The sequence below is a fragment of the Rhinolophus ferrumequinum genome, chromosome 17 (genome assembly GCF_004115265.2).
Source record: "Rhinolophus ferrumequinum isolate MPI-CBG mRhiFer1 chromosome 17, mRhiFer1_v1.p, whole genome shotgun sequence".
Classification (NCBI taxonomy): domain Eukaryota; kingdom Metazoa; phylum Chordata; class Mammalia; order Chiroptera; family Rhinolophidae; genus Rhinolophus; species Rhinolophus ferrumequinum.
This window is the reverse complement of record NC_046300.1, coordinates 58,597,753-58,625,579: the sequence shown is the minus strand read 5'-3', so window position 1 is coordinate 58,625,579 and position 27,827 is coordinate 58,597,753. Positions and strand designations below refer to the sequence as shown.

General features: G+C 40.4%; 1 protein-coding gene across 3 annotated transcripts in view; it reads left to right on the top strand.

The window, feature by feature from the left end:
• Positions 1-27,827, top strand: part of ADAMTS9 (ADAM metallopeptidase with thrombospondin type 1 motif 9) — a 160,381-nt gene that overhangs the window by 43,578 nt on the left and 88,976 nt on the right. For all 3 annotated transcript variants that reach the window (XM_033132881.1, XM_033132882.1, XM_033132880.1), the window contains exons 12-20: positions 3,623-3,768; positions 11,302-11,483; positions 11,578-11,714; positions 13,380-13,497; positions 13,742-13,837; positions 19,754-19,920; positions 20,013-20,142; positions 21,204-21,330; positions 27,280-27,490. In XM_033132881.1, the coding sequence (XP_032988772.1) occupies positions 3,623-3,768; positions 11,302-11,483; positions 11,578-11,714; positions 13,380-13,497; positions 13,742-13,837; positions 19,754-19,920; positions 20,013-20,142; positions 21,204-21,330; positions 27,280-27,490 (1,314 nt within the window). The remainder of the gene's footprint in view (positions 1-3,622; positions 3,769-11,301; positions 11,484-11,577; positions 11,715-13,379; positions 13,498-13,741; positions 13,838-19,753; positions 19,921-20,012; positions 20,143-21,203; positions 21,331-27,279; positions 27,491-27,827) is intronic.

Sequence of the window (27,827 nt, the reverse complement as noted above, 5' to 3'; positions counted from 1 at the left end):
CCGTAGTGATATTCAGCAATGAGGTATGTAGCACTTTTTCTAGGATGAGTTTGCGAACTTAATTGTTAGACCTATGTCAGCATAGAAATTCTTTGTGTTTTTTTCAATTTGTTGTCATAAAATTGGCAGTAAAACCATATGCCTTTTCTGTAGCAAAGTCTGGCTCCTTTTGCTGAGGGGTTAAATTTTTTTTTTCTTTCTCTTCTTTCTGCCCTGTTCCCTCAGCAGTAATCTGCCTTGGACTACTGACAATGTTATTTTGATGAATGACTCTCTAATGTCTCTTTATTTTCTCCATTCTCTTGTTAAGTCTATTAACATTTTCGTTTTAACTCTGTTTGTGAGTCTGAGGTTTGAAACTTCTGTTTTAAAACTTCTGTTTTAAGCCTCCTTGGGACAAACTTGCTTCCCAAGTCCCTTTTCCAGCCTCTTTTTTAAAAAGGAACTTAGGGGTCATTTAGGTACAATATCTTTTAAATGGTTCTGGACACTTCTAGGAAAGGCTGACTATATTTTGGCTTGGACTCCACCAGCTACTTATGCTTTGTTATGATGTAATGGCTCTTCCAGTATGTAATTATTGTTTGTCGAATTTGGCTGGTAAAATAGATCATCTTGGTACATATTTGCCAAACAGCCCTGATTTTTAGCCTCTGTCACGTCAGGCAGTTCTCCTATTCCTTGAAGGTTCTTCCTCTTCTATGAACACACATCAGTGGTCGTATCAGTAAGACATGTTTCATTTGCAGACCAGTTTTTAATTATTTTCCTTTTAAGAAGATATCATATGAGGACATTTAAATGTAGTGCTGAATGGCACACTGTGGTACATCTATGTCCTCATTTTGCTCTGAAGTTTATGGTAGTACGTTTGAAACGTATAGTCACTTTGAAGTTTGTTCTTATGTGGAGGTACAGTCTATAGACTAGAGACTTCAGACTGAAGACTTCAGTGTCAAGAGGAAAAAAAAGTATTTCCAGGTAACTTCTCATTATTAAACTCCATGAATAGTCATAGGAATTTTCTCCTTACTTTGTAGATTTTATAAAATGTGTATCTGGCACCGAGACTTGCAGGGTGAATTTGGGCCTCAGCTAGGACTTCAATTATATATTAATTAGAAATTTTGTTCAGGTCAGACCAAATAATAATAGTGTAAAGAAATTGGCTATTTTTTCTAACACAAAAAACAGTTAGACAGGTTATGGAGCTGTTGTGGCAGCTCCACAAAATCATCAGAGACCCAGGCTCCTAGTTTCTTTCTGCCCCACTATCAAATGCAAATGGCCTTCATCCTCAAAGTCACAAAATGACGCTGCAGCTCCAGCCATCAAGTCTGAGTTCCAGGTAGAAGGAAGCCAAAGGACAACGAACAAAGAAGCAAAAGAACCGTCCCAGGAATCTTACCCAAAGAATCCTGCTGACATTTCTTTGACCACTCTTATCTATACAAGAATCTAGGGAAATATAGATTCTGTTACCAAGGATAAAAGGGAGAATGTATATAGGGTGGACACCTAAGAGTCTTAGCCTTACCTAACCATTTCATTAATTTGCTTTTGTTTTAAATTGCAGTCTTTATTTAGATGTCAAAAATTGTTCCCGTTCACACACAACTGAGAGGCAACATGCCTAACAGTTAAGAGTGCGCCTTTGAGTCAGATTATCTATGATTCAGCTCTGAACCTCACGGAGGTTTGGCATCAACCCCTCTGTGCCCCCATTTTCTTTTCTGTAGAAGTGGGGGTAATAATAGTACCTACTTCATAGTGTGAGAGAGATCGATCGATAGATAGATATAGATTGCTTAGAACAGTGCCTGACAAATATGAAGTGCTATGTAAATGTTTCCCATTATTATTACTAGCTGTAAGTCTGGTCCCCTATATTCTCAGCTGATACTTGGTGTTATAGATACACTGTCTCAATCATATTATACTCAAGACAACTTTGGCAGGTAGGTCTTCATTTTTCATCTGTGGTAGTTGAGTTCAGTGACTCACCCAAGGTCATAGAGTTGGTTTGGGGAAACTAGAATTTCACCTCCTAAGCTTTGTCCCCTCACTGTCCGATATAGCAACCGTTGGCCACACATGGCTATTGAGTACTTGAAATGTCGGTCTGAACTGAGATGTGATTAAGTGAAAACACACTACCAGGTGTTGTAGACCTAGTATGAAAAGAAAGTATAAAAAATTCATTTATAATTTTGTATTGATTACATATAGAAATAATAATGTTTCAGATCATTTGAGGTAAATAATTAATTTCAGTTTTCTTTTTATTTGTTTTAATGTGGCTTCTAGAAATGGTTAAATTTGTTTAAATACATGACTCAAGTTGCATTCTCTAGACCAAGCTGCTGCTTTCATTTATTTTTATGTGCGTACATTCCAAGAAATGTTCAAGAATACTGTAGAGACAAATATAAAGTGATTTTAGGGAGTGATGTGGTCACCTCTGCCTCTGCCCACGTTTCTTGGATATGGAGTTGCCCAAGATTCTTTGGGTGCAGAACCTTTTAAGCCTCAGCCAAACAGCCCAGGGAAAGGGACGTGTCCTCAGATACTTTAAGAGGATAATTACAAGGGAGAAGGCGCAACAGAATAGTGAAAGCTTAATTGCACTTTTAAAATAATTGTTCACCAAGCTTTCGGGGCTGGTTGTTCCAACTGGGACCTTCTTCAGCATCTTGTTTGTCCACTTTGCCTGAATGTACCCCCACCCCCTGACCTTGGTGGCCCTCTGTCTCTTTCTACGCGCCTGCGTCCTCCCTGCGGATAAATCACGCCAGAGCCACTAGCTTTGCTTCAGAGATCTGAGTGAGCCGCGGGGCGTCACCCTCCTGCCACCACTGCTGCCACTCTTCCTTTGTCCACTGCTCAGTGACCTCAGCTTTGTGTCAGGGCCTCACACCCCAACAATGGCAGAGGGTTGAAATGGCCTTTTGGACTCTCTTGTCCTGCTGAGGACTTTTATTTTTTGTTTTGTTTTAAACATAGCCTTCTTCCTGCTCCAGGCTGGAGAATGTGAAACCATTAGTAACAAAAAAGCAATAAAATTTAGGGCTCTCTGTAATGTGTCCATTTTGCTTTAGTGTCATCTTGTGTGCCTTGGTGGAGTGAGTTTATGGGAATCATGTAACTGGCTTTTTTTTCTTTCCTATTTAATTAAAATTGGGTTCTCAAATCCATGGGAAGTAATAAGGCATTATATTTTAACAGGCTCGCAATATCTCTGGGCCTTGTTAATGGAGATCTGCTATGCAAATCCAATAACTCATTTTGGCTCTGTCTGCAACCAGTCTGCCCACTTCCACTCCTCATTTCTCCTAGCAGACTAATTGAGCACCTCGAAGTCGGCCATTGACGTTACCCCGACAGCCTGGAGCCAATCATTCATGGGCCAGTTTTATTCAAGCAAGCTGTAAATGAAGACAGCCTAAAATCAATACATAGAAGATTAAAATCCCTATGGTTGCAGTTACTGACATAGATGATGAAATGGCAGCATTTCACACTAGTGCAGGAAAAGAATTAGTGTGGTGTATTTAGAAGGACAGTGGGTCCTGCGATGTCTCAGGCACCGAGCTCTCCCTCATTGTTCCCTTATTAAATACAGCACTGCAAGTTTGGATTTTGTGTTCCCAAAGAAATGGAGGTCCCTGTGACTGATGGATCCTGGGGAAGCTGGACTCACTTTGGAACCTGCTCAAGAACATGTGGAGGGGGCATCAAGACAGCTGTTCGAGAGTGCAACAGACCAGAGTAAGTCCTAGAACTCATCACTGCTATTTTGGAGACAGCAGGAGTAAAAAATGCCCAAAGGGAATAATTAGAGGCAGATGAAGAGCTCCCTCTAAATTAAGAGAGTGGGTGGACTTCCAGGGCTGCTTAGACCTGTGGTATCCAAGATCTCCCCGTGGGCACTTCCCCTCTGTGTTATTATTTTTCTCCCATGACCCTTTATTATTAAAAGTGTTGTCTACCAAACAGTAGATGCTTTTGTGTTGATTGGCCTGTTTCACTGTTTTAACAGTCAGGCCCCCACTCACTGTCCCCCAGAGCTTGGGAGAGCATCCTAATAAAGTGAACAGATAGATTTTTCACAAGGAGACAAAGAAATGGGACATTTCCATCCAAATTGTAGATCGGTGCACCCTTTCCATTAGCTCCTGAAATGCTGAAAAGGACACCCAGGTCCCCGAGGCAGCAGTAGCAGATCCCAAGGGACCTGGAACCCCAAGTCAGGAATTACTTTTGAAATCAATCTAGCTGTCTTACAGGTGAGACACCTGAGGTCCCTAGCCCATAACCTGACAGCTTGTAGATTGGGTGTGCCCTGCTCGTTAGGATAATTCTCACTCTCTGATCAGCCTCACCTTGTTAGGACCTGCATGTTCAAATAAAGTCAATGGGTTTTTCCCCAGCATCTATCACGAGAGACATGTGTTTGCTGGGGAGGCTGTTTACAAGTTGGTTTTAAAACCTGCTATCTTCATTATGAGGAAAGACATGTAATTGTGGTGGATATAAGATGTATAAAGTTTAAAGGAATTGAAATACACGATATCATTGCCACTGAACCTATATAGGCTGGGAACCCCAAGAAGTCTTCACCCATTAGGGATAGTTTTTAGGTGTATAAACCAACACCCATTTTTAAGAGCCAGCTGCTTTGGGATTATATAAAGCAGTTTCGGCCAGCAGGGCTCATTTATTTTGAATAGCCTATGTTACGGACAGCAGACTGATTGTAGAGAGACTCGAGCAGGTACAGTAGCAAGTGGGCTGGTACAAGAAATCAGGTTGTACTGCACAGGAGTGGGACCAAGTACAGGGTGCTGACCTAACTGACTTCTCACAAGTAGGAAAAGGGCCTAGCACTGACAAAGCTTCCAATGTTTTGTAAGAATAACCTGAGATGTGTGAACCAGAAAAATAGTTATGGGCCACTGTTGCAAGCCCTGGTCTACATAAATACTCTCTAGTACAAATCACAGATGGTGATCAATTTATTTTAATATATTTTTGTTCCCGGTCCAAAATTTAGTTCATGTCCACGTATTATTAGTATTTATAGAAGACAACTAAAGAGCTGTAAGATACTCTGGTTCATAAAACTGACACTGTAGCTATGTATATAAGCTAATCAACATTAGATTTTTTCCATAGAGTCTGTTTTTAGTATTTGTTTTTTGAAATAATAATAGTATAAATATAGAATGTGCTTTAAAACTTCAAACACAAAAGTATATGATATAAAAAATTCCTATCATTGTTATTTCTAATCCCCAGTTACTTTCCCCACAAGAAAAACAATTTGATGTGTAGTCTTTTGGACTTTTAAAAAAGATTGTAGATGTAATATATAGTATATGAAATACGTTTCATACAAAATAAGGATCACACTATTTATAGTGTTGTGCAGCTTGCTTTTTTAAATCAATTATATAGCCTAGCTATTTTTAAAGTCAATTATAAAGCCTAGCTTTAAAATAAAACATTTTAAGCTAACGGCAAGTATGATGATTTTTTTTTTTAATTAAAAACTATTGGGTGGTTACATTGAGCCAAAGTATTATTATTATTAAGCTATATTATCATGATGGTATGAACATTGCAAATAGTCGGCACTTTTGAAATTTGACTCAAGAATATTCCATTCAAAAGAAGTGTCTGGTCTTTTAAAGTCTGAGAGCAATTCTAGAAGTAATGTGGAAAGTGGAGGGAGATAAATCACTCCGTAGTTGGAATGGGCCAGACAAAGAAAATCACCCTATGTAAAGACCTTAGCAGGAAAGGATCTTGAGCTTCAAAAGTGAAGTGAATTGAAGATCGGCACCTTCAGAAGTTAGGAAGGAATCATTCAAGTCCCAAATAAAGTCCTTGTCACTGCTGTTGGCTATGGGAGGTTTTAAAATAATACAGTCCACCTAGTGCAGTGTCTGCACTGACATCATTGTATTAAACCGCCTCCAGGTTATTTGCAGTTTGGGATGTCCCTGTAAATTGAGGAAGGATCTGCCTCTGAAAACCAGGGTTCCGGTGGCATTGAGGAAGCCCATTTGACAAGAGAAGGGAACACAGAACAGGGAAAGTCAGATTCACACCTCAGTTTAAAAGCTTGTTCAGAGAAATTCACAGAGCAGATGGTTCATTATGTAGAATGTGAAGTGGTTGCTGTCCTGATTCTCAGAGTTTGAGGGGAATGGCTCCCTCTCGCTGGTAACATGCCTTTTCTCAGCGTGAGGCGCGCTTAGCATTAACGTAGAGTTCCAGTTTTAGAATCCATGGTTGTCTCTAGTAAGAATACTGGATTGTTTTTATTTTTTCACAGTATCCATGTGATGCAAGCATGTATTTATTTAACATCCAGATATTTTATGCTATATTTTTAGGTTTTCTTCCTTGAAAGTATAAAAGCTAAAAAAAGAGAAGTAGCCTTGCCATGTATATGGAATTACGCCATAGCCAGTGAGCTAGCTGTACAAACCATGTGCTTTCCAATTTTGGTCAAAAAAAGTTTTGGTCTCAGTTGGTTTGCAATGCTACAGATTTGCAATCTTGAGAATGGGACCCCAATATGTTGCCTTAAAATGCTTTATTTATTTTTTTAAAATCCAATTTTCCACCCATGCCCTACAGAGAAGATGAGCATATGTTCTGGTTTGTAAGACAGTCCCAGTTTACATCTGTTGTCCTGCAGAAGTTTAAGAGCTCCCCTATCCATTCTCAAAGTTTCCTGGATTAGACAATTAATTACATGGTCACCTGATCACTCTATTACATAAGAAATATGTAATAGAGGAGTAAAATTTTAAATCAGAACCAGCAGATCATAATTCAGAGTGCCGCAACAAGACCAGATTTGGAACTAGAAGATGCATTCAGGCCATTGGGCCCTGTCCTTACTATTTTATGACCTAAGTTTGGCCCTACGCTTCCTGGTGACTAAAACAAAATGTTTTATAGAATTGTTAAGAGTCCATCAAAATAAAAAACCAAGTCAGTTCTTTAGGAAAGGCAAAGTATTTCTCCTAGGAGAGAGGCTAAATTTTAAAATAATGATAAACTCATAAATTTGAGAAAAAGTCAAGATTGTGAACTGGATATTTTCCATTTAGGCTTTCACCATAGCAACTGCTTTATGAAACCTTACATAAAAGAGAGTAGCCATATGTGTGTCCCATCTACGAAAACCAGTCTCTCATTTGGCTGTAAAATATCGCAGCAGAGTTTTTTTGAGGCACTGAGTCGGATGAACTTATTTCAGTATGTCAAGAATTGGCTACTGTCGGGGAGCTGTTAACTAATGAATTAATATCTACTCCCATAAACTGCCCTATTTGGCAGGATCATTAATGGTTGCTAGTTCAACTCCCTGGCCCATCCCATCCAATCCTTGAATAGCTTTTCAGCATCCTCTGCAGTTGGCCATCAGGCCCCCTCTTAAAACTCTCCAAGCTTAGGAAACACAGTACCTTCTGGAGCTGCCTGTTGTATCATTAGAAATTTCTGCCTCGAGCTGACCCTAATCGGCTTGCCCTAACATTGTAAGTAAACATTGAAATTGAGATTTCTGTTCAAACCTATTTGCAGACTAAAGGTTAGCTTTCCTTGAGGGTAGAATTCACCTGTGGTGATCTTTGCAAAATTTCTTTCATCTTGGCCATGCAGCGTGGCAAATTTGTATGTATGAATAGAAATGGTCGTATAAGATGTGCTTGAAAGAAAGATTCAGCTTGGCTGTGCTGCATATAGTTACTTTCATAGTAATTAATCAGGCAATTTCCTTGAGTCCTTTCCATCCCTATTGGACATGCAATATTTTTAAAGAGTCTTAATAGTAGGAAAATGTGGTTAATATTTTTTAAAGTTGCAGTTCCTATAATTTTCATTATTTCCCTACGTGGAAAATATACCCCTACCCAGCTAAATTACTAAATTATAAAATGAATTTCTTCCATGCTGAAATGGTAAGTTAAGTTGGCTAAAGCCTGCCTCATTACACAGGACATGCAAATCAGGCAGAGATCCCATGGTCTAGGATATAAGATAAGCCATATATTTCAAAAGGGCAAATTTATGTTTATTCATCAAATATAATCTGCCTTTAGATAAACAGAAAATAAGGTCATCAAATGAGTTTTGATATGGAAAGAGTCCTATTTCAAGAGAGGCAGCATGGGAGAGAGGCCAGATCATGAGCTGAGGGTCAGGGAGACCTGGGTTGGTCTCTTCTGCCAGTGCATCTCACATCGTGGGCATGGGCCCTTGCCAGATTACTTAACAGTCCTGAGCCCAGTTCAAACAAAGATTCAGAAACAGGGATGCTACCACCTACCTCACTGCGTGGCTGTGCACAGTCACAAGAATAGTTCCGGGGTCAGCAGACTTTTTCTATAAAGGAATCCTTTTTCTATCACATATTTTGTAAGTACTTTAGACTTGGGGACCATAGGATCTCTGTCCCAACTAGTCTCTCGTACTGATACAGTAAGAAACAGACAGGAACAATATGGAGAGAGAGGGTGTGGCAGTGTTCCAATAAAGTTTTATTTATGAACCCTGAAAGTTGAATTTCACATAACCCTTGTGTATCTCAAGCAATTTTTTAAGTTTTCCAAAATGTAAAAAACATTCAGTAGGCCAGATTTTGGCCCGTGGGCTATAGTGTACAGACCCTTATAAAAGCTAAACATTTACTGTGTGGCAGTCAAGCTCTCGTTCAAGTGCTTTGAATGTGTTAACCAGGTCACCTTTACTCAGCCCTGTGAAGCAGACGTTAACATCATCTCCCGTTACAGACAGAGAAACAAGCTTAGAGAGATGAAGCAACTTGCCTAAGGTTGCACTGTAATTAAGTGTCAGGGCTGGGATTCAAATCCTCTGTGTCCAGGGTCCATCACTATAACCCTCCGCAATACAGCTTCTCACATAGAGTGTTTTCTGTGTGTTGTTTATTAAAAAAATGTAATTTATTAAATCACTAAATGCTGTTTGATAGTGGTCAAAGCAAGCAAAGGTGGATACTGTTGTCATCCGAAGGGAAGCCACCTACAGGTGTTAACGATCTGTGGCCCAATGACGACTGCAGTTGATCAATTGCCAGAGTCAAGTAAGACTTATGTAAGAGAGCCAAAAGAAAAAAAATCAACTTTCAAAAGGTTTTATTTTCAAAGAGAAAGAAGTATGAATTACTTTCAGGCAACGAATAAATTATCAATCCACCATAGTTAGTTGGGACATTTAAAACGATTCACAAAGCTCATTTCAATTTGAGGAAAAATTGAAGGGGGTCTTCCCTGTAGCATATTTAATGCAAGTTTCACCTGAATCTGTTATTCATATGTAACCTGATATTTTATACATGAGACTGGGGTGCGTTGGTACAGAGAGAAGAGCTTGCTATTCAGGAAACCAAGGCTAAATGGCATCAAAAAAGAAAAATAAAAGATTCTGGACCATAGCTCTTTGATAATGTTGCAGAAAGAGCACAGAGAAAGAACCTGGGAGACTTGGATTCTAGTCCTGTCTCTGCTCTTTTATTAGCTCTGTGACCCTGGGCAAAGTATTTAACTTCTCTGAACCTCCTGTTGGTATAAAAGTACCTCTGCCTTTCTCTCTGATGGCAAAACATGAGTGAGTTTTGGCTAGTCAAATGCATGATATGTAAGCTTATGGGCTTAAAATTGTATTTAATGGAGAAACAATCAGACATAGATACTACGGGATTTATGTGCCATCCCTAGATGCAATCTTCCTCGTGATAACAGTAAATATTTACCAGACTCCGTGCTAAGCTCCTCAGATTCATAACAAGCCTTTCAGGTGTACAGTATCATCTCTGCTTTACATGTGCAGGACGGAGCTCAGAGAAGCCAGGTTGCTTACACAGAGGTGCCCAGCTTGTAACCACAGAGCCTAGGGTCTTACCTTACTCCGTAACTCTTTGATCGAGGGAACATGTTTACGACAGTCTCACAGCTACATGGTCCTTCCTGAGACTTGAGTACTTTGCAGGAGCATTGAGTCATTTCTCACAATGCAGACCCGGCTGTAGCTCAGATTTGGTTCCCAAAACAGACAGCCTGCTGAACCGGATCAGATTAGATTCGGAATGCTCACAAATAAGACCTTCGTAGGTGACATTTCAGGCATCTGTTCTGTGCACTCGTTTTAGCGAAGAAGAAAACTGAAGAGCAGGGAGACTAAGAACTTTGCCTAAGGTCACACAGTGAGAACAGGCCGAGATTGGAACACAGATCCAGCTCTTTCCTGCTCTGCGAGGCTGCCTCTCATTCTGTATTGTATGGGCTTGGATACATTTCCCATTCCCCCAAGGCCTGGTGTAACACTTGTCATGGTCCAAATGACTCTGAAAGATTCAGTCTGAAGAAGAAAGGTGGAAAGGTCTGAGAGGTGTCCTACGACAGCAGTGGAAACTGAGCTGCTCCCTCCCTGGGTGGGTGAGCTAAACTTACTAAGATTCTGTGACCTTCCAGTTTCCATGATGAATTTGGCAAGCTGTTGACTGCTGGGAGATGTGTTATGTAATTTACTTTCTGGGTGACATCTGGAAAATGCATGTACGGGTTGCATGCAGAGATTAAATTTGCCCTGTGATGCTTTGCAAGGCGTACTCCATACTCTTGTCACACACAAGTTAATGAAACCAGTACGCTTTCTCCTGCTTCTCTTACTAAGTCAAAATACAGGCATATTTCCTTTATTCCGTCTTGTTTGTAAAGTAAAACAGACGAAAACAGTGGTTATGGGGGGAAGAAGAATGAGGAGGAGAGAATGAATGGAAGTAAAATGACAAAGGTTTGGGATGGTTTCCCATGAGAATATCACAGAAGGAAAGGCTAAAAGGGAACATTCTAACTGCTCGTCTGTACCTTTTATCTTCTATATTTTTAAAATCAAAGGACTGTGAATGTTTGGGGAAAAGAAGAAAGAAAATGTCCTAATAGATTCCAGGCTTTGTCTTTCATACTTTAAAGTATACACTCCAATATTTTTATCCTCAAAACAGCCTTACCAAATAGTGCCTTCCCATTTTACAGATGGGAGGGACCATTTTATTGAGGCTCAGGAGGTTAAGTGACTTGCCCGAGGTTATGCACTTACTGGTGTTGAAGGCAGGATGCAAACCCAGATTTCAGAGCCCTTGCCCTGTTTTCTGTCACTGGCCACTTCAATTGCTTCCCTAGAGGACAGGAAGCCACAGATGAGAGAGTGATGTGGGGAGAAATACGTTATAATATAGTGTCTCTGTTCTTTACCTTTTCTCAGGCCCAAAAATGGTGGAAAGTACTGTGTAGGGCGTAGAATGAAATTTAAGTCCTGCAACACAGAGCCATGTCTCAAGCACAAGCGAGACTTCCGAGAGGAACAGTGCGCTCAGTTTGATGGGAAGCACTTTAACATCAACGGTCTGCTTCCAAATGTGCGCTGGGTCCCCAAGTACAGTGGAAGTAAGTATACCGAGGGTGGTGTGGGGTCCTGCGCTGGCAGGCTGGGTGGGGTCCGGGCACACAAGTCACACTGCATTGTGTTTCTCCTCTCCAGTTCTGATGAAGGACCGGTGCAAGTTATTCTGCAGGGTGGTAGGGAGCACGGCCTACTATCAGCTCCGGGACAGAGTGGTGGACGGGACTCCGTGTGGCCAAGACACCAGTGATATCTGCGTCCAAGGCCTCTGCCGGGTGAGTCCCAGCTGCTGCTTTTGTCATTGTGTTGTCGTGCGGCCATGCTGTGGTTTGTGGCTTTCTTGACGGAGTAGCAGCTGCTAACATCTGTGCACTGTCTGCAGGGCACTGGTTCCCAAAGTGGGGTCCCCAGAGCAGCATCAGCGTCACCTGATTGTGATGCATGCCAAAGTTTGAGAAGCACTGCCCTGGATTTTTCTTGATATTTCAGCCTCGCTGAGGGTCTGCAAAAAACCCTGTCCATGCAGATTTTTTGGTAGTAATTTTCACACACATACTCCCTCACTCCTTTACTGTAAGCTCGATGCTTAAGGTTTAAACCAAATGCTTCTTGACAGTAATTTCTAGATCGAGTACTTCTGGTCCAGGAAGATGTCATGAGGGAGAGCTGGCCTCACTCAGAATTGTCTTTCTGGTTTTAATCAGGATAGCTTCTACCTGAGACATACCTGTCATTTACTCTTAGAAGGGAATTCAAGAAACTTCTGGCTGATGGTAAAGAATCAGAACAATGATTTCTCAAGGCTTGATACCATTTCAACTGTCCTCACCAGTCGGCAATCGTCCCTAACACAGCAAGGCTATGCGATGATATGTTTGTGCTTTGCATGTAGTCCAAGGCGGGTTGGCGTTTCTAATACCATGTTTCCCTGAAAATAAGACCGGGTCTTATATTAATTTTTGCTCCAAAAGACGCATTAGGGCTTATGTTCAGGGAATGTCATCCTGAAGAATCATGCTAGGGCTTATTTTCTGGTTAGGTGTTATTTTCGGGGAAACACGGTAGGTAGGATTTGATTGAAAGCACCACCTAAGAGCTTTACCCACTTTCCAGCTCACAGCTTGACAGTGCAGGTTTCCTTGTCAGTCCATTTTATAGCAACACATTGAGTTTCTCCTCAAAGACGAGTTCATGCAAAGGAACAGAATGGACGGGAATGTGAACTGGTGGTTGCTGGTGGTGGTTGCTGGTGGTGGTTGCTGCAGTTTATGGAATGATTCTCAGCCCTCTGCCTATACTGCTGCGTTGCATTACGATGTGATAAAGTTCAGGAGGGCTTTTGGAGCCCTTGGCCTCACACTGGTGGTCTGCAGCCATGCTTTGTCTTCCATCCACAGTCATTATTTGAACATAGGGGATTTCACATAAAATCACAGTTTCCAGCTTCTCTTAAAAAACTGGGAAATAGCAACACTGGGCTCCTGTTTCCACATGGCAGCAGTAGCCTGGGGTGGACAGTGGCTGCTTCCTTAAGATGGGATGTAAGCTCTTTAATTGGATACAGTCCTCATGGCTCCTTTTTGTAAATCCTGAACAATTTTTTTCATTGCCTCCACTTTTTTGTAGACTAGTGCTTCTCAAACTTTAGTCTGTAGATGCAGCACCTAAGGAGCTTGTTAACATGCCAGAAAATGTACTCTGATTCAGTAGATCTGGGGAGGGGTCGAGAATCTGCTTTTCTGACAGCACCAGGATACCCATAGCTGCTGGTCCAAGGACCACATTTTCCATAGCAACTTTGAGTTCTCAACCCTGGCAAGTTTAAAGAGACTTAACTTTCTTGTCATTTGGAATGCGCATCATGCAAAGGAACACATGACTTGCCATTTTATAATCTCTGTAATACTTACCATTTATTTCAAATGTTTTCTTTTTAAAAGCAAGCTGGATGCGATCATGTTTTGAACTCCAAAGCCCGGAGAGATAAATGTGGGGTTTGCGGTGGTGATAATTCTTCATGCAAAACAGTGGCGGGAACATTTAATACAGTACATTATGGTAAGAATCTGTTCCTGAGAACCATAAGGAGGAAAATGGTCAAAGTTTAAAAATTGTTCCCCATGTGTAACACGTAAAAAGTATTAATGTCAAGCGTAAAATCACTCTTGTTAAGTTACATGACCCATCTGGCTACAAGGCACCTAATAGTGACAGTTATCTTATGTTCCTTTGTTGCTCACATTTTACTTAGAGAAAGTGAACCAGGCTACAGAATACTGAATTTCTACTGAATTCTTTTCAGGTTACAATACCGTGGTCCGAATTCCAGCTGGTGCTACTAGTATCGACGTGCGGCAGCACAGTTTCTCAGGGAAATCAGAGGATGATAACTACTTAGGTGAGATGGGTGCCCCTCGCCATTTGCAGGAATTCTGGTTCTCGGATACTAACCATTTCCTTTCCCCTTTTGCACTCGGACAGCTTTTGGATGTCAGGTGTCTTCATAAAAGACATTGCTCTTGAAATTCATTATTTTATTTCTCCCTCATATGTACACCCTCAATGTATAGATTTAAGAGTCACGTGGTTGTACTAGTCAATATCGAGGGGTTTACTCTGGGTCTTAGAACATAGAAAGGCCCTAAATCAAATTTTAAAAATACTTGCCTTGTAAGTTTAGCATAAAATCATTATTCTGTGAGTCTTTTTTCTTTTCTTTTTTTTTTTTTGGAAAATCTGTCCTGTGGATAACTAACTTACAAATGTTTTATTAGCGGTATTACTTGGCTAATTTTTATGGTATCAACTCCAACCAATAGCAGACCACTGGTGGACTTACTCAATATTTCCTTATGCCCAGTGATTCCGAAGAGTTCTGTAGTGACAATATTTTCCTCGTGTCATCACAGAATGGCCCACCTTGTTACTTTATAGATTCTTCTTCCTGCTCGGACCATGCTCAGGCACGTGATTCATTCATATTTGTTCTTACATTTAAACCACAACACACCAGCAGCCTTGTGTTCATTTTCAGCAGTTTGCTCAGCCCAGTCCCACTTCACTTTATGATTCCGTAAGCTGCAGTAAGTGATTAAGAAGTTTGCCCAACTATTTCTAATGAAAAGGAGGACACGGGGAATGGGATCGTGAATGGAAGGGGCTCAGGTGGGCACCTTGCCCAGTCAGACTCCTCCTAGCCACGCAGGGTAGCATGGCTTGCACTTAGGTCTGGAGAAAGTCAGAGCAGTCTAGCTAGGCAGGCAGTTTTTAAAGGAAATGAATGTACTAGTGTACCTTGTGTCTTATACTGTCCAGACAGGAACCCTATTTATCCATCAGACTACAACCTTTGGCTTACTCCAAACATTTGGACATACTGAGCTAGTAAATAAGTATTAGTCGAGTCAAATTGGAATCTGTATCTACATTGTGGAATGTCTGCATGAAATCCTTCATAAGATAGACAGTGATCCTTCAGTCAGGCATTCTAACAAAGTACAATATTTATACATGACTCCCTTATAGCTGTTTTCTGCAGTGTATCATCATTCATTCAATCAGTTAAGTATTTACTATGTGCCAGGCACTGTGACCAAAACAACAAAAAATTAAAAAATAGAAATCTCTGTTTTCTTGGAGCTTACTATTTAGTGGGAGTAGATAGACAATAATTTAACGGATAAGGAAACTATCTACTGTTAGAGGATGATAAGTGCTATTAAGAAATAGAGCAGCATAAGGGAAGTTGGGATACTGAGGGTGGGGTGAGAATAGTGGAGCTGAAATGAATGTCTGAAATGTAGCAAGAGATAACAAAATACCTGGGGGAAGAGCATTCCAGGCAGAAGGAATAGCCAGTGAAAAATGCTTGAAGGAGGAGTACGCCTGGATTGTTCCAAGAATAAAGGGAGGCCAGTGTGGCTGGAGCAGAGTAAGCCCAGAGACTCCTGGATGAGGTCACATGGGTATCAGAAGTAGATCGTAAAAGGCCATATAACTATTGAAAGGCTTATACTCTGAGAGACATGGGGAGCTACTGGAGGTTTTGAACCGAGAAAGAACATATAATCATATTTATATTTTCAAAGGAGCACTCTGGCTGTTATGTTGAGAACAGATGGTGGGGAAGGGTACAGGGTAGAAACAGGAAGACTAGTTGGGAACTTATTGCAATGATCCATGAGAGAGATGCTGGTGATTTGACCCCAAGAAGGAGCAGTGAAGGTGGGGTTCATGGTAACATTTCTGGATACCTTTCGAAGGTGGAGGCATCATGATTTGTTCATGGATTGAATATGGCGTGTGAGAGAAACAGAGGGTGACTCCACGGTTTTAACCTGAGCAACCGAAAGGATGAAGTTACCATTAACTGAGATGAGGCAACTTGTTTCTTATTTATCCATATGACCACTAGTGTTTTAAGGTCAGAGGCTGTCTTTTTGTCTTTAGCTCCTGATACAAAGCCCATACATGATGCTAAGTACGTGATTGCTGAAATGTTGAACAACCATTGCTCGTGCGGTCTTTACTGAATACCTACTATGTGCTTAATGGGAGATGGGATTACCATGGAAATAGACAGAATCATCCCTTCTTTTAAAGACCATAAAGTCTACTTAGAATCAATTACTCAGTGGCTGAATCAGCTTCCTCCTAAATATTTAAATGAGTGATGACTTTATAAGACAGTTAACGAAGTTCTTGTGGGACACATTGGAAATTATTTTTTGGCAATCTCACATTTCTCATTCTACCACTGTGCAAAACAAAATGGGTCAAGCATTTTCCTTCATGTACCGGATCATAAATTTGAGCATGTGACTGCTGTGGCCTTACTACTTCCTAATTAAATCCAGCAGCATTGCGTGCAACCTCCCTTATAAATTAATTTCCTGAGAGCTGAAAGCCATGCTGACCTGCTCCTTTCTTCTCCTTGAACGGAAGAAGGAGTCTCCTTTATTCTGCTCCTTCTTGGAAAAATAATCCTCCAAGTAGTGGCCTGAGTTCAATTCAACTTCATCAACCAGATCAGACGCCTGAATTGAGGAGGCCCTCCTGATAGCCTTCTATTTCTCACTGGAGGTTTCTTAATGTTCTTGTAAAGAGTGAAAGCAAGATTAAAGATTTGTCATCTGGGACATGCATGGCTCTTTAATGGAATATCATGGTAAAGTCACCTGTTAGCAAGCAAAAGAACATCTCTCTGGATGTACATGAAAAGTGTGCAAGCATAGATGGCAAGTCACAGTTGACTGGGTGTGAAAGTCAAGAACTCAGAGCCTTTGAACCTTGCAGTAGTTTCTTAAGAAGTTGGGAAGAATATGATGTCATCAGATCTGGCGTGTGTAAATGTTTACTCTTGGCTTGAAGGAAGGTGCAGGAAATGCTCTAAGAAGGTTTAAAAACCCACAGTTGAGACTTACTCACGTCCAGTGACAGCTGCTCCATCGCTAAGCAATCCTGATCCCGCTTACGTTTTTAAAGGTCAGTCAAGCCATCCTCTTTCCACATGTTTTGGTGAGGGAGCAATTTCCAGGAGAGAGCGGGCCTTTGTAACAACCCAGCTCTGATGGATGAAATGGGGGGGAAACCAACCCAGGAAATTAGCTCTTCTAATCGCATTAGTGGGAGGCTGGGCAGTAGACTGTTGTTTTCAGGAAACTATTTGTTTCACAAGGTACCGAAGCAGAAAGTCTCCCTGTCAAAGGTGGTCCTTTCACATAGACCCCTCCTTCCTGTTGTGTTAGAACCAAGCTGAACCCAGTGCCACCATGTTTGTATTTCTTTAGGAGAAAAAGGAGTCGTTTCCGTGATACTTATTTGTCTCCAGTCCACTTAGCCCTTAATTAGTTGTGGCAATGGGAAGACAGGAATCGATTCAGTTCGAGATAAAGCAGGAACTTCATTTCACCTGATGACTCCTCTCTCGTTCCTTACCGACTGTCTTCTGGGGCAAGGAGCATGCAGTGAAGGGTGAAATGGTGCAGTCAGCATAGCATGAAAGGAAGCCTGGAGACCTTGGGAAGGAGCCCCAGAATTCACCTAGAATGAACAATTGATTGCTCTTTGAATACGGACAAAACTGGATTATCACTTAATTTACGGAATGGCCTTGTGACATCTCATTTCCCACCATTAGTGAAACATCAGCTGGGTAGCTAGCAGGCAGTTTCACTTGAAAGAACTGGGTGATTTTGTTGGCAGCACATCCTGCCATCACCATGTCGGCAACCCACATTAGGAGGCAGCCTCAGGATGCCTGGGGAGCTGAGGAAACAACCTCCTCTCCAGTCAGTGACCCGTTGAAACTCCTGCGTGTTGCATGGCTGATGGGTCTCACACTGCAGGAGCTGCAGGGGAGACAAGGTTGTCAGAGGTTTCCACTGACAAGGAAACGGCTATTTGGCTGGAAGCACTCTGTTCTCCTTGTCGTGAATGTCAGTTTCAATCGATCATACCTTCTTTCCATATCATTGCTCGAGCACCTACTATGGGCTGTGATCTTTCTGGGCCTTATAAAAGTACATTTTTAAAGGGTCACTTTAATAAAGGGCCCATGCAGTCTAGCAAAACAAATAATTTAAGTTTTTTTTTAAACCTGTAACTAAACGTATTTGGTTTCTATTTGTACATACGTGAAAGAATGCATGAATTAATTCACTCATTTAACAAACATTTGTTGACTTCCTTCTTGGAAAACTTTAGTGGTTAATAGGCTTTCGAGATACTTCTATCATGACAAGTCACCTGGCCTCTGGAAGGTATTTTGCTAATATTTAAGTCATGCTTTTCTCACCCATGCATTAGGCATACTTATGTGATAAGGAGACTGAATATAAAGCCCTTATGATCTGCCAGAAACAGAAACCTAGGTGTCCTTTCATGTTTAATGTTCTTAACACTCCTATGAGAAACCCATTATACAGAAGAAGAAACTGAGGCTTAGAGCGGGTAAGTAACTTACCCAAGATCACACAAACAGAAAGTGTAAGAATTGGAATCCTAACTTTTTTGAATTCAGACCTTACACCCTTATCCACTTCACTTCACTGTTTCCATGTAGAAAAATGTATGGCTGACCTGACCAGGGGATATACAGGACTAGAAATTGAGGTTTATCAGTGGAGGTGAATGGTGAGGCTGGAAAAGTAAGTCAGGATAAGATTTGTAAAGATACAGGAAAGTTATGCTAAGGAGTTTGAACTAAATTCTGTAGGTAATAGGGACTACCAAAGAATGTGGAGCTAAGAAGAAGCAGCTGAGATTTGGGAGGATTTTAAAAATCTTTTTAAAAGCTTTTCCCCTGTGTCACCACATTCTTTTCCACCATTTCAAAAGAAGGCATCTTATTCTTCCCTCAGGGCCGAGACGGGGCTCACAAGGGTGGGAATCCTGGTAAGTGCAGTGCTGGATTAGGGACAGACTTCAATGCACTTAATTCCCGATCCTGCAAAGCGCAGTCCTTGCATCAGGATAGTGTCGCCAAATGAGTGATCTCTGCAAGGTTCCCCTGTCCCAGAAAACAGGAACCCTACTGCTGCTGAGCCACAAAGACTATTCAGAGCTTCATCTCAGCCCTCTTTAATCTCCGCATAAAGGGGCAATCTCTACTTTCCCTCCATCCTCTAGACCTCTTCTACGTACACATTGCTTCTGGCCTGCGTGGGCTAGAAGTCACTCTGTCATTTCCACAGTGTCCTAGTGATGACACAGTCAGTGCTATTCAGCGTCAGGAGATGTGAGTCCCAGGAGGCAAGGATCGTTGGGCTCATGTTGGAGGCTGGCTATCATCCTATGGGTCTCACTGAAAGAGTGACATCATATTGGCTGTGGATTTTTGGATTTCAACAGGTCAAACAAAAGACTAACAAAGATTCAATCAGCCCAACTAAATCTAATGTAAAGCAGAGGGGGGATATTTGTGTGGGAACCAATTTTGTAAGTTCAAGTTGCTGTATGTGTTTTCTCATCATAACACTTGTGCTTCCATCTGTAACTGTGGGGGTTGCATAACAAACCCCAGACTAATTATGATACTTATATTTCACTGAATTTTGACAGACACCTTGAAAGCTAGGTGTTTTTATCTCCATTTCATAGATAAAGAAATGGAGATTGAATAAAGGAAAAGTGATTTCTCAAGGCCATACAGCCGGCAAGTGGCAAAAGCAGGATTTGAATCCATGCCTGTTTGGCTGAAAAGTCCATACGCTTTACACCCTCTCTGCCTATGAAAGTGTTATTTCATATTTCAAACAGCGAGAGAGTCATTGGCAGCAAATTAGTGGATTCTCTTTTTTCTTTTCACCTGCAGCTTTATCCAACAGTAAAGGTGAATTCTTGCTGAATGGAGACTTTGTTGTCACAATGTCCAAAAGGGAAATCCGTCTTGGGAATGTTGTGATAGAGTACAGTGGGTCTGACAACGTAGTTGAGAGAATTAACTGCACAGATCGCATTGAACAAGAACTTTTGCTCCAGGTAAAAACTTGGCCACGAGTCCACAACCTTTTTCTTCCGCTCGGAATCACCGGACCTGCAAACATCCTCTCCGTTTTGTCTGCACATTCTAGGTGTTGTCGGTGGGGAAGTTATACAACCCTGACGTGCGCTATTCTTTCAATATTCCAATTGAAGGCAAACCTCAGCAGTTTTACTGGAACAGTCATGGACCCTGGCAAGCGTGCAGCAAACCCTGCCAAGGTATCAGCTTTTAGGTTGAGTTTGGGGGATTTGAGGGATACTTGTTGTTTGTTTGTTCTTCCAGTTTTATTGAGATATAATTGACATTATAACATTGTATAAGTTTAAGGTGTACAACGTAATGATTTCATATATTCCAAAATAATTACCACCATAAGTTATCATCCATCATCACACACAGTTACAAATGATTTTTTTCTTGTGGTGAGAACTTTCAAGATCTACCTCTTTTAGCACCTTTCACATATACAAGATAGCATTGTGAACTGTAGTCACCATGCTGTACATTACATCCCCAGGACTCACCCTGTAACTGAAAATGTGTAGCTTTGACGACTTTCAACCCACTTTTCTCAACCCATGCACCTCTGGCAACCACCAATCTGATCTCTGTTTCTGAGTTTGGTTCTCCTTTTAGATTCCACATTTAAATGATATCATACAGTTCTTCTTTCTCTATCTGACTTATTTCACTTTGAGATGTTTTTGAGTTAAAAAAATGAATTGAAATGTTTAAAAAATTTTTTTAAGAAACAGCCAAACAGATGCAATTTATACAACTTTCTATCTGCATGCGTTCTCTGATCTCCGTCCTCTGTGTCTGCCTTGTCACTTTTGGCTGGTAAGTTCAGCTTCTTAAGGGATGCAGGACCCATTAGGTTTTCTCATCCTAAAATGTTTGCACACGAGTGAAGCCAAATGAAACCAGTACTTTGATTTTACAGAGATACAGGTTTAGTAGTCATGTGATATGCTATTTCTTTTGTTTCCTTTTGTCTAAATTAGGGGTTGGCAAATCACAGCCAGTGGGCCAAATCCAGCCTACTGCCTGCTTTTATAAATAAAATTTTATTAGAACACAGCCACACCAATTTTGTACATGAGCACCTGCTTTTACCCTGTAATGATACAGTTGAATAGTTGCAACAGAAGTCATATGGCCTACAAAACTAACCGTAATTGCTATCTAACCCTTAAAAAGAAATGTTTCTCAATCCCGGGTCTAAATAATCTGTGGAATTGATTGCTCTCTCTGAATAATGTTTTCCCTTCCTGCTTAGGGGAGCGGAAACGAAAACCCGTTTGTACCAGGGAATCTGACCAGTTGACAGTTTCTGATCAACGATGCGATCGGCTGCCCCAGCCAGAACCCGTGACTGAACCCTGTGGCGCCGACTGCGACCTGAGGTGAGGCTAGTGTTTCTTCAGGGTCTTTACTACTGAGTTTTGAGTGTCTCGTAGGAGGTCTCTGCTTGTGAGAAGGAGGGCATGTTGCCCCTTCCTTGTGTTTTTGTGAAAGAAGTATTAGCTAATTTCCCATCCTGCTAAACTGATTATCCACTACACATACCTGCAAATGTCTTACTCCTCTCCTAAGAATTAAAAACAGCTCATAGAGTATGGCACTTGCCAAAAAAAGTCCTCATTTGAGCCTTACAACTCACTGCATAAGTATTATTATGATGTAATCACATCTTATGCAAAAGTTTGGTTTGAAAGTCAACAGAAAAGGGGGAAACTTTATCCGTCCAAGTACCTGTAATGTCCTGTATCCACCCAGAGTATATGTCTCCTAGTAGAACTTTTGTGCACATGAAGTATATGGATACAGATGTTTAAATATCCAAACAATTCTGTATTTAAGAAAAGTCTGAAATCTGAGGCAACAAATAGTGGATGGGTGGGGAATTCTAAAGCTTGCTCATTTGCCTGCAAGGTTGACTGTGTCATATTTGAATATTAAAAAGCTTGAGGTCTGTATTGTATGGTCTGCATATCAGGTAAATGCAGGTAAGATGAGTTGCTGCTTTACCCTCCTTTTATAGACGAGAAATTATAGATGTAGAATGGTATGGGAACTTGAGGTCTCACCATTCAAAAATAACAGTGAATACTTAAGGATTTTGCAGGTTCCACGTCACCATGCCAAATCCTATCAGGTGGTATTGGCAACCTGTAGTGCTGGAGTGAAGATGATAAGGCATTCTCAAGGTTATGAGAGAAAAGAGGAGTGCTGTGATCAATTAGTAATGTCTGTCATGGGAACAGCATGGGCACACATGGCATAAGTGCCACATCTTTGTGAGTCCTGATCTGAGTTTCTGACTTGGAGGCCCTGGCTCTTTCCACCCCACTACACTTCCTCTCTACCCAGTGTCACTGACCAGCTTTCTCATTGGCTTGTCAAAAAGCACTGACAGAAATCATTGTAAAAAGAAAAACCCAAGGCATTAAAAAGCAGACATTTACACTAAGCAGTATTAATTCTTGATATAGGTCCATATAAACCCATTGCTTCAGCAAACTGAGTTAAACTAAAGGTCTTTTCAGAAAAATAATTAGTTAGCTAATGCTGAACTGAATTAATCACTAAAGTTTAGGGGGGAAACATTGAATTGGTGCATATATTCCTTGAGGCACAACCTGAATAAATTGGGAAAGGTGACATTTTTCCGTTTCACCTTTTATAAAATTACCATATTATATCACTAATAATTAATAATTAATAGTAATTATATTATTCAGAGTGGTAACTACTCTGCAAGTAATAATAGAGTCAACCATTTACTAAGAACTATTTTTAACAGTTGTGTATTATTCTATTAATAGGATAGTGATAGGATAGTCTTACAGTAATAGGATAGTTCTTATATATATAAAATCTTATCCTATTAATATAATTAATATCCTATTATAATATTGTCCTATTAATTGTCTTATTAATAACCTATAATTCCTTAAACAACACAATGACATAAGTATTATTAATTATTCCCAATTAACAAATAGGAAAAACAGAGGCTGAAAGAAGTTAAACAAATTGCCCTGGGTCACACAACTAGTTAGTGAAGGGATAGGATTTAAATGTGGTCTCTCTGACCTTTGAGCCTATGATATTTCTATAGTAAAATATACAAAACATACAATATACCATCTTATCCATTTCTAAATGTTCAGTTCAGTGGCGGTAAGCACATCATATTGTTGTGGAACATCACCACCATGCATCTCCAGAACTTTTTCATCTTCCCAGACTGAACCTCTGTCCCCCACTGGACAGTAACTCCCCATTCCCTTCTCCCACAGCCCCTGGTACCAGAGTCTGTACTCATAACCCTAGGGGAAAGCTGTTTTCATTTTTAATTCAGTCATAATGCATGATACTCGTTGAGCGCACTCTGTGTAGCTTTTCTTCCTTTGGGAAAAGAAGTAACTCCCAGGAATTTTCTGTTTATCCCTGTTCCCTACCTTCCTTGGACCCCTTAGTTGTCATTTCTCAGCTGGCTGAATCAGACTGAGCTGGGAGAGTCTCAAAACGATAAATGCAGATACTGTGGAACTCCTGTGTGTAGCACTAAGCATACTCTTATAATTGTAGGGAAGGCAAGTTTGTGCAAAGCATTTTGAGGAATAGAACATGACCATTAAAAAAAAAAAAGAAAGAAAACCTGCTTAAATTTACCCCAGCAGCACCCGTTTGACCTACTGTTTGAACTGTTACTTCAAGAAACTAGAATTTTCACTTCAAACAGATTCCAAAATAAGTGGCAGTTGTGTTTGTAATGATGCTGGCTAATCTGATGCTCTCCAAAGGTTCTCCTGCACTGGAAGCTTTCAGATGTAAAACAAAAATTAAAGCAAATTTTAGAAAGTGAATGCATTGAAAGGTAGCCTCGAATCCATGAGGCTTTTATGTAGAATTATACAGAAGATCTCAACTGGATTTCTCCTCAAACTGTATTTTTGGTTTATGTGGAGTTACATGATACTTAGAACTTGACTGGAGAATAAAACACCAAGAGTAGAGTGATAATAATAACACTAATAGTAATAGCTACCCATCTTGCGTGGGTGCCATGTGTGTTAAATGCTACACATGCCTTGCCTCATAATCTTCCTAGTAGCCCTGTGAAGTGGATCCTATTTCTCCCCATTTCACAGATGGGGAAGCTGAGTCTCAGTGAGGTTAAGTGACCTACCTAGGGTCAATAGCTTAAATGTGTTAGGGCTTGCGTTCACACGTAGGTCTTTCTGATTCCATAAGTCATCCTCTGGCTTTTATTAAAAATCGTTTCATAATACCTAAGTAAAACCAGGGCTTAAAACCTTTTCATTTTATATAGTAGATGTGTCAAAAGTGCTATTCTAAATTCCCACCTTTTTTTATACTTAAAAAAGAAATACTTAGATTCTACTGAAAGCAAAGGGGGACAGCAGCTCAGGGAACAGGCTTGGATGATAATAGCACCTTTGGCTGATTAAAGAAAAGAAGGTGAAGTAATTGTAGCCCTGTCTTTTGGTAGAAATGTTTGGTAAAAGGGACAGACCTTGGGAGTAAGAATTTAAAAATGAAATGAAAAAAAAAGAGAGTTTAGGATTAACTTATGAAGCCTAGTAACTAGGCAGGTGCATGCTCACATCTGAAATAAAATAGAAGATCGTGTTTATTTGTCATCATTCAAACGTGTATCTTCATGGCTTATATGGGTCGTTGGAAAAATAAAGTTGTTCACTGAGAAACATAAAAAGACCTAAACTGAGCCCAAAGAACTTGTTCCATCTTCCTTCTGTCAACCTGACAGTTGCTATAATTGTGATTTATACTAATTATTGCCAAGTGGCTGAGTGCAAAACTGGAAGACTAAAGAGAAGAGGGTTATCGATTGGTCAAACTCTAAAATTGTTTTTCCCAAAGCATGTTTGTAGAACACTAGTTCCACAAGACGGTCCATGGTGGATCAGTATGTCTGAGAAGCCTTACTGACTACCTCCTCCCGTAGGTGGAGATTCATATTGCTGATTAACATTTTGAAGGCCCTCAGAAAGTCTGCAATATAGAACCCTGCTTAAATCAGTAGCTCCCCAAATTATTTAATGCCCCACACCCCCACAGAGACCACACTATTTTTGTTTCCACTTACTAACAAATACTTTGCTTTTCTGAAATGTAGTAATAAAATACCATAGTTACGTGAAAGGAACTGAATGAATTTAAAACACTGAAGTTGAGACAACCTTCCAGAGAGAGACTGAAGCATAGAGCTGATAGCATTTTGAGGAGGAGTTTCCCAAGGCAGTGTATGACCTTTCGCAGACTCTTTCCAAGGTCTCTGCTCAGGCCCTGGGGATTGTGTGAATATCAAGGAGACTACTATACTTTTCCAGGCTGAGCTGCTGGAGTATTTTCTTATGGGACCAGGACTCCTGCCTCCACTATCCAGGATAGAAAATAACCTTTCCACAAGGAAATGGTGATGAAGGCAAAGAGAAGGTAGCCAAGAATCAAAGGGCAAATGGAAGTTCTGTTGAATTCGTCCGCATTTTTGTCTCACTTCCTTAGGGAAGTAAGAGCTTGCCCAGATTAAAGTTTGACCGGATGAGATAAAGCGTTGTTTTACAGTCCTTCCTTTAACATGTCCAGGTTAGAGCAAAGTCCCCAAAATACTTTGTCGTGGAAAATCTCAGTAGCCTACTTTACATGCCAAATATGACAGTAGGTCAACTCTGACCGACTTTTGAGTGTTTGTGAGAAATTCCAAAATAAGCATGTGTCCAGTACGTACTCCTGTTTTCTTCCTGAGTCCTCCCCCTGGACAGGTGTGGATGGAAGAATTCTTAGGACACTGGTATTCACCAAACCACCAATTTTCTGAGCAATACAGAATTAACAGTCAAGAGTGAATCCAAATGAAGATTATAAAGAAATTAATCTTTTTGGATTGCTACATTTAATCAACAAAATACAGAAGTTGCAAAAAAAATGTAAGAAAAGAAAAAAACTATTAAAATTGTAATACTCAATATACTCATATACTGATAACAAAAGATGAATAAAAGTTGCGTTTGACTTCTGCAATTACAAGAGGTGCTCAAAGTGGTGACCATCAGCATAATTTCAGTACAGTTTTTTCCTTTCTTAAAATGTGTACACATTTTTTGGGCACACTCTGTATATTTCAAGTTCATTTATTTATACTATTCTATTCAGTTTAAGCAATTTTTTTGTTTTTTAATTTAAGCACTAACCGGCATTAAAAGAACCGGTCAATTTATTATCCCATTCTGAGCACCCACTGTACGCCAAGAAAGGCTCATTGTAGGCACTATAGATACAAAGGTACTGTAGGTGCCAAAGATTTGTAGATTCTCATCTAATTTTAAAAATGTATGTTCGTGGAGCAGTGAGGGATGGATAATGGGCGGAGGACAGAGGATTTTTAGGGCGGTGGAAATATTCTATATGATACTGTAATGATGGATACGTGCCATAATACATTTGTCCGAATTCATAGAATGTACGGCACCAAAAGTGAACCCTAATGTAAACCATAGACTTCGATGATGATGAGTTAATGTAGGTTCCTCCATTACAACAGATGAGCCACACTGGTGCGGATGTTGATAATAGAGGACGCTATGACTGTGTGGGACAGAGGTCTGCAGGAAATCTCTGTACCTTCCTCTCAACTTGGCCATGGGCCTAAAAGTACTCTAAAACAATAAAATATTCCTTAAATTGTATAATCGAGTTGTATAGACTAAGGTCCATGTCTTCCAGGAACTTACAATCTTTATTCACAGATAGTCATGCAAACAGTTGAGCACCATTGAAATCCACAATTGCAGTCCAAATTATCCATTCCTTTATTAATCCACAGAATGTTCATTGAGCACTTTCTAGCCCACAGAAAGGCGATTTCCTAGGGAGAGTTTCCAACAGTGGTTCTCTGTTAGAAGCAGTCTTCTTGAGAAGTGAAATGCTGGGTAGCATGAACCTTTTAAATATAAAATTGCTTTTTTTGCTTTGTTGAATTCCAATGTTTTTTTTCTTTCTTTTTCTTTTTGGTTGCTTGAATTTTAGATTGACTGTATCAGGGGAGAATCTTCACAAAGATAGAACCTCTGGTTAGCACTCTGTGACTTCCATGTACATTGGCAGCCATGAAAAATACAGAGATATGTTGGTTTAAAATTGGATTTAAAAAAAAATGGATTTCAGCAACTAACTGTGGCTTTGGGTTTCATGGTATTTGAGTTAAGGAAGAAAAATGAACTCAACTCTGACACCAGTTGAATATAGATGAGACAGATATATATTTAACAAAAATGTTGGCTTCTCCCCATTGTTATGCACAGGTGGCACGTTGCCAGCAGGAGTGAATGTAGTGCCCAGTGTGGCTTGGGTTACCGCACATTGGACATCTACTGTGCCAAATATAGTCGGCAAGATGGGAAGACCGAGAGGGTTGATGACAGTTTTTGCAGCAGTCACCCCAAACCAAGCAACCAGGAAAAATGCTCTGGAGAATGTAACACAGGTGGCTGGCGCTATTCTGCTTGGACAGAAGTAAGTTGGTTCTCTCTCAAACAGAGTCGTCTCCTTGAATGTGGTCTGATAAGCTGACGGTGATGAATCAACTAATTCATTAGTTAGGGCTGTGTTGAAAAGCCCCCTTGAACTGTATGGAACCAGAGTACCATGATTGATTGATAATGCCTGACTCCATTCAAATGCTGCAGAAATGTGTACCACAATTAATTTGTAATTAATTTGTCTGATATGGCCGTGGCATGTGGAAAATTGGGAGTGGTGGAACAACTCGACCAATCACTTTTTCCATACTTCATAGGCCATTTCCAATTTTATTTTCCTATGCCAATTTGCTAATATTGACCTCACTGTA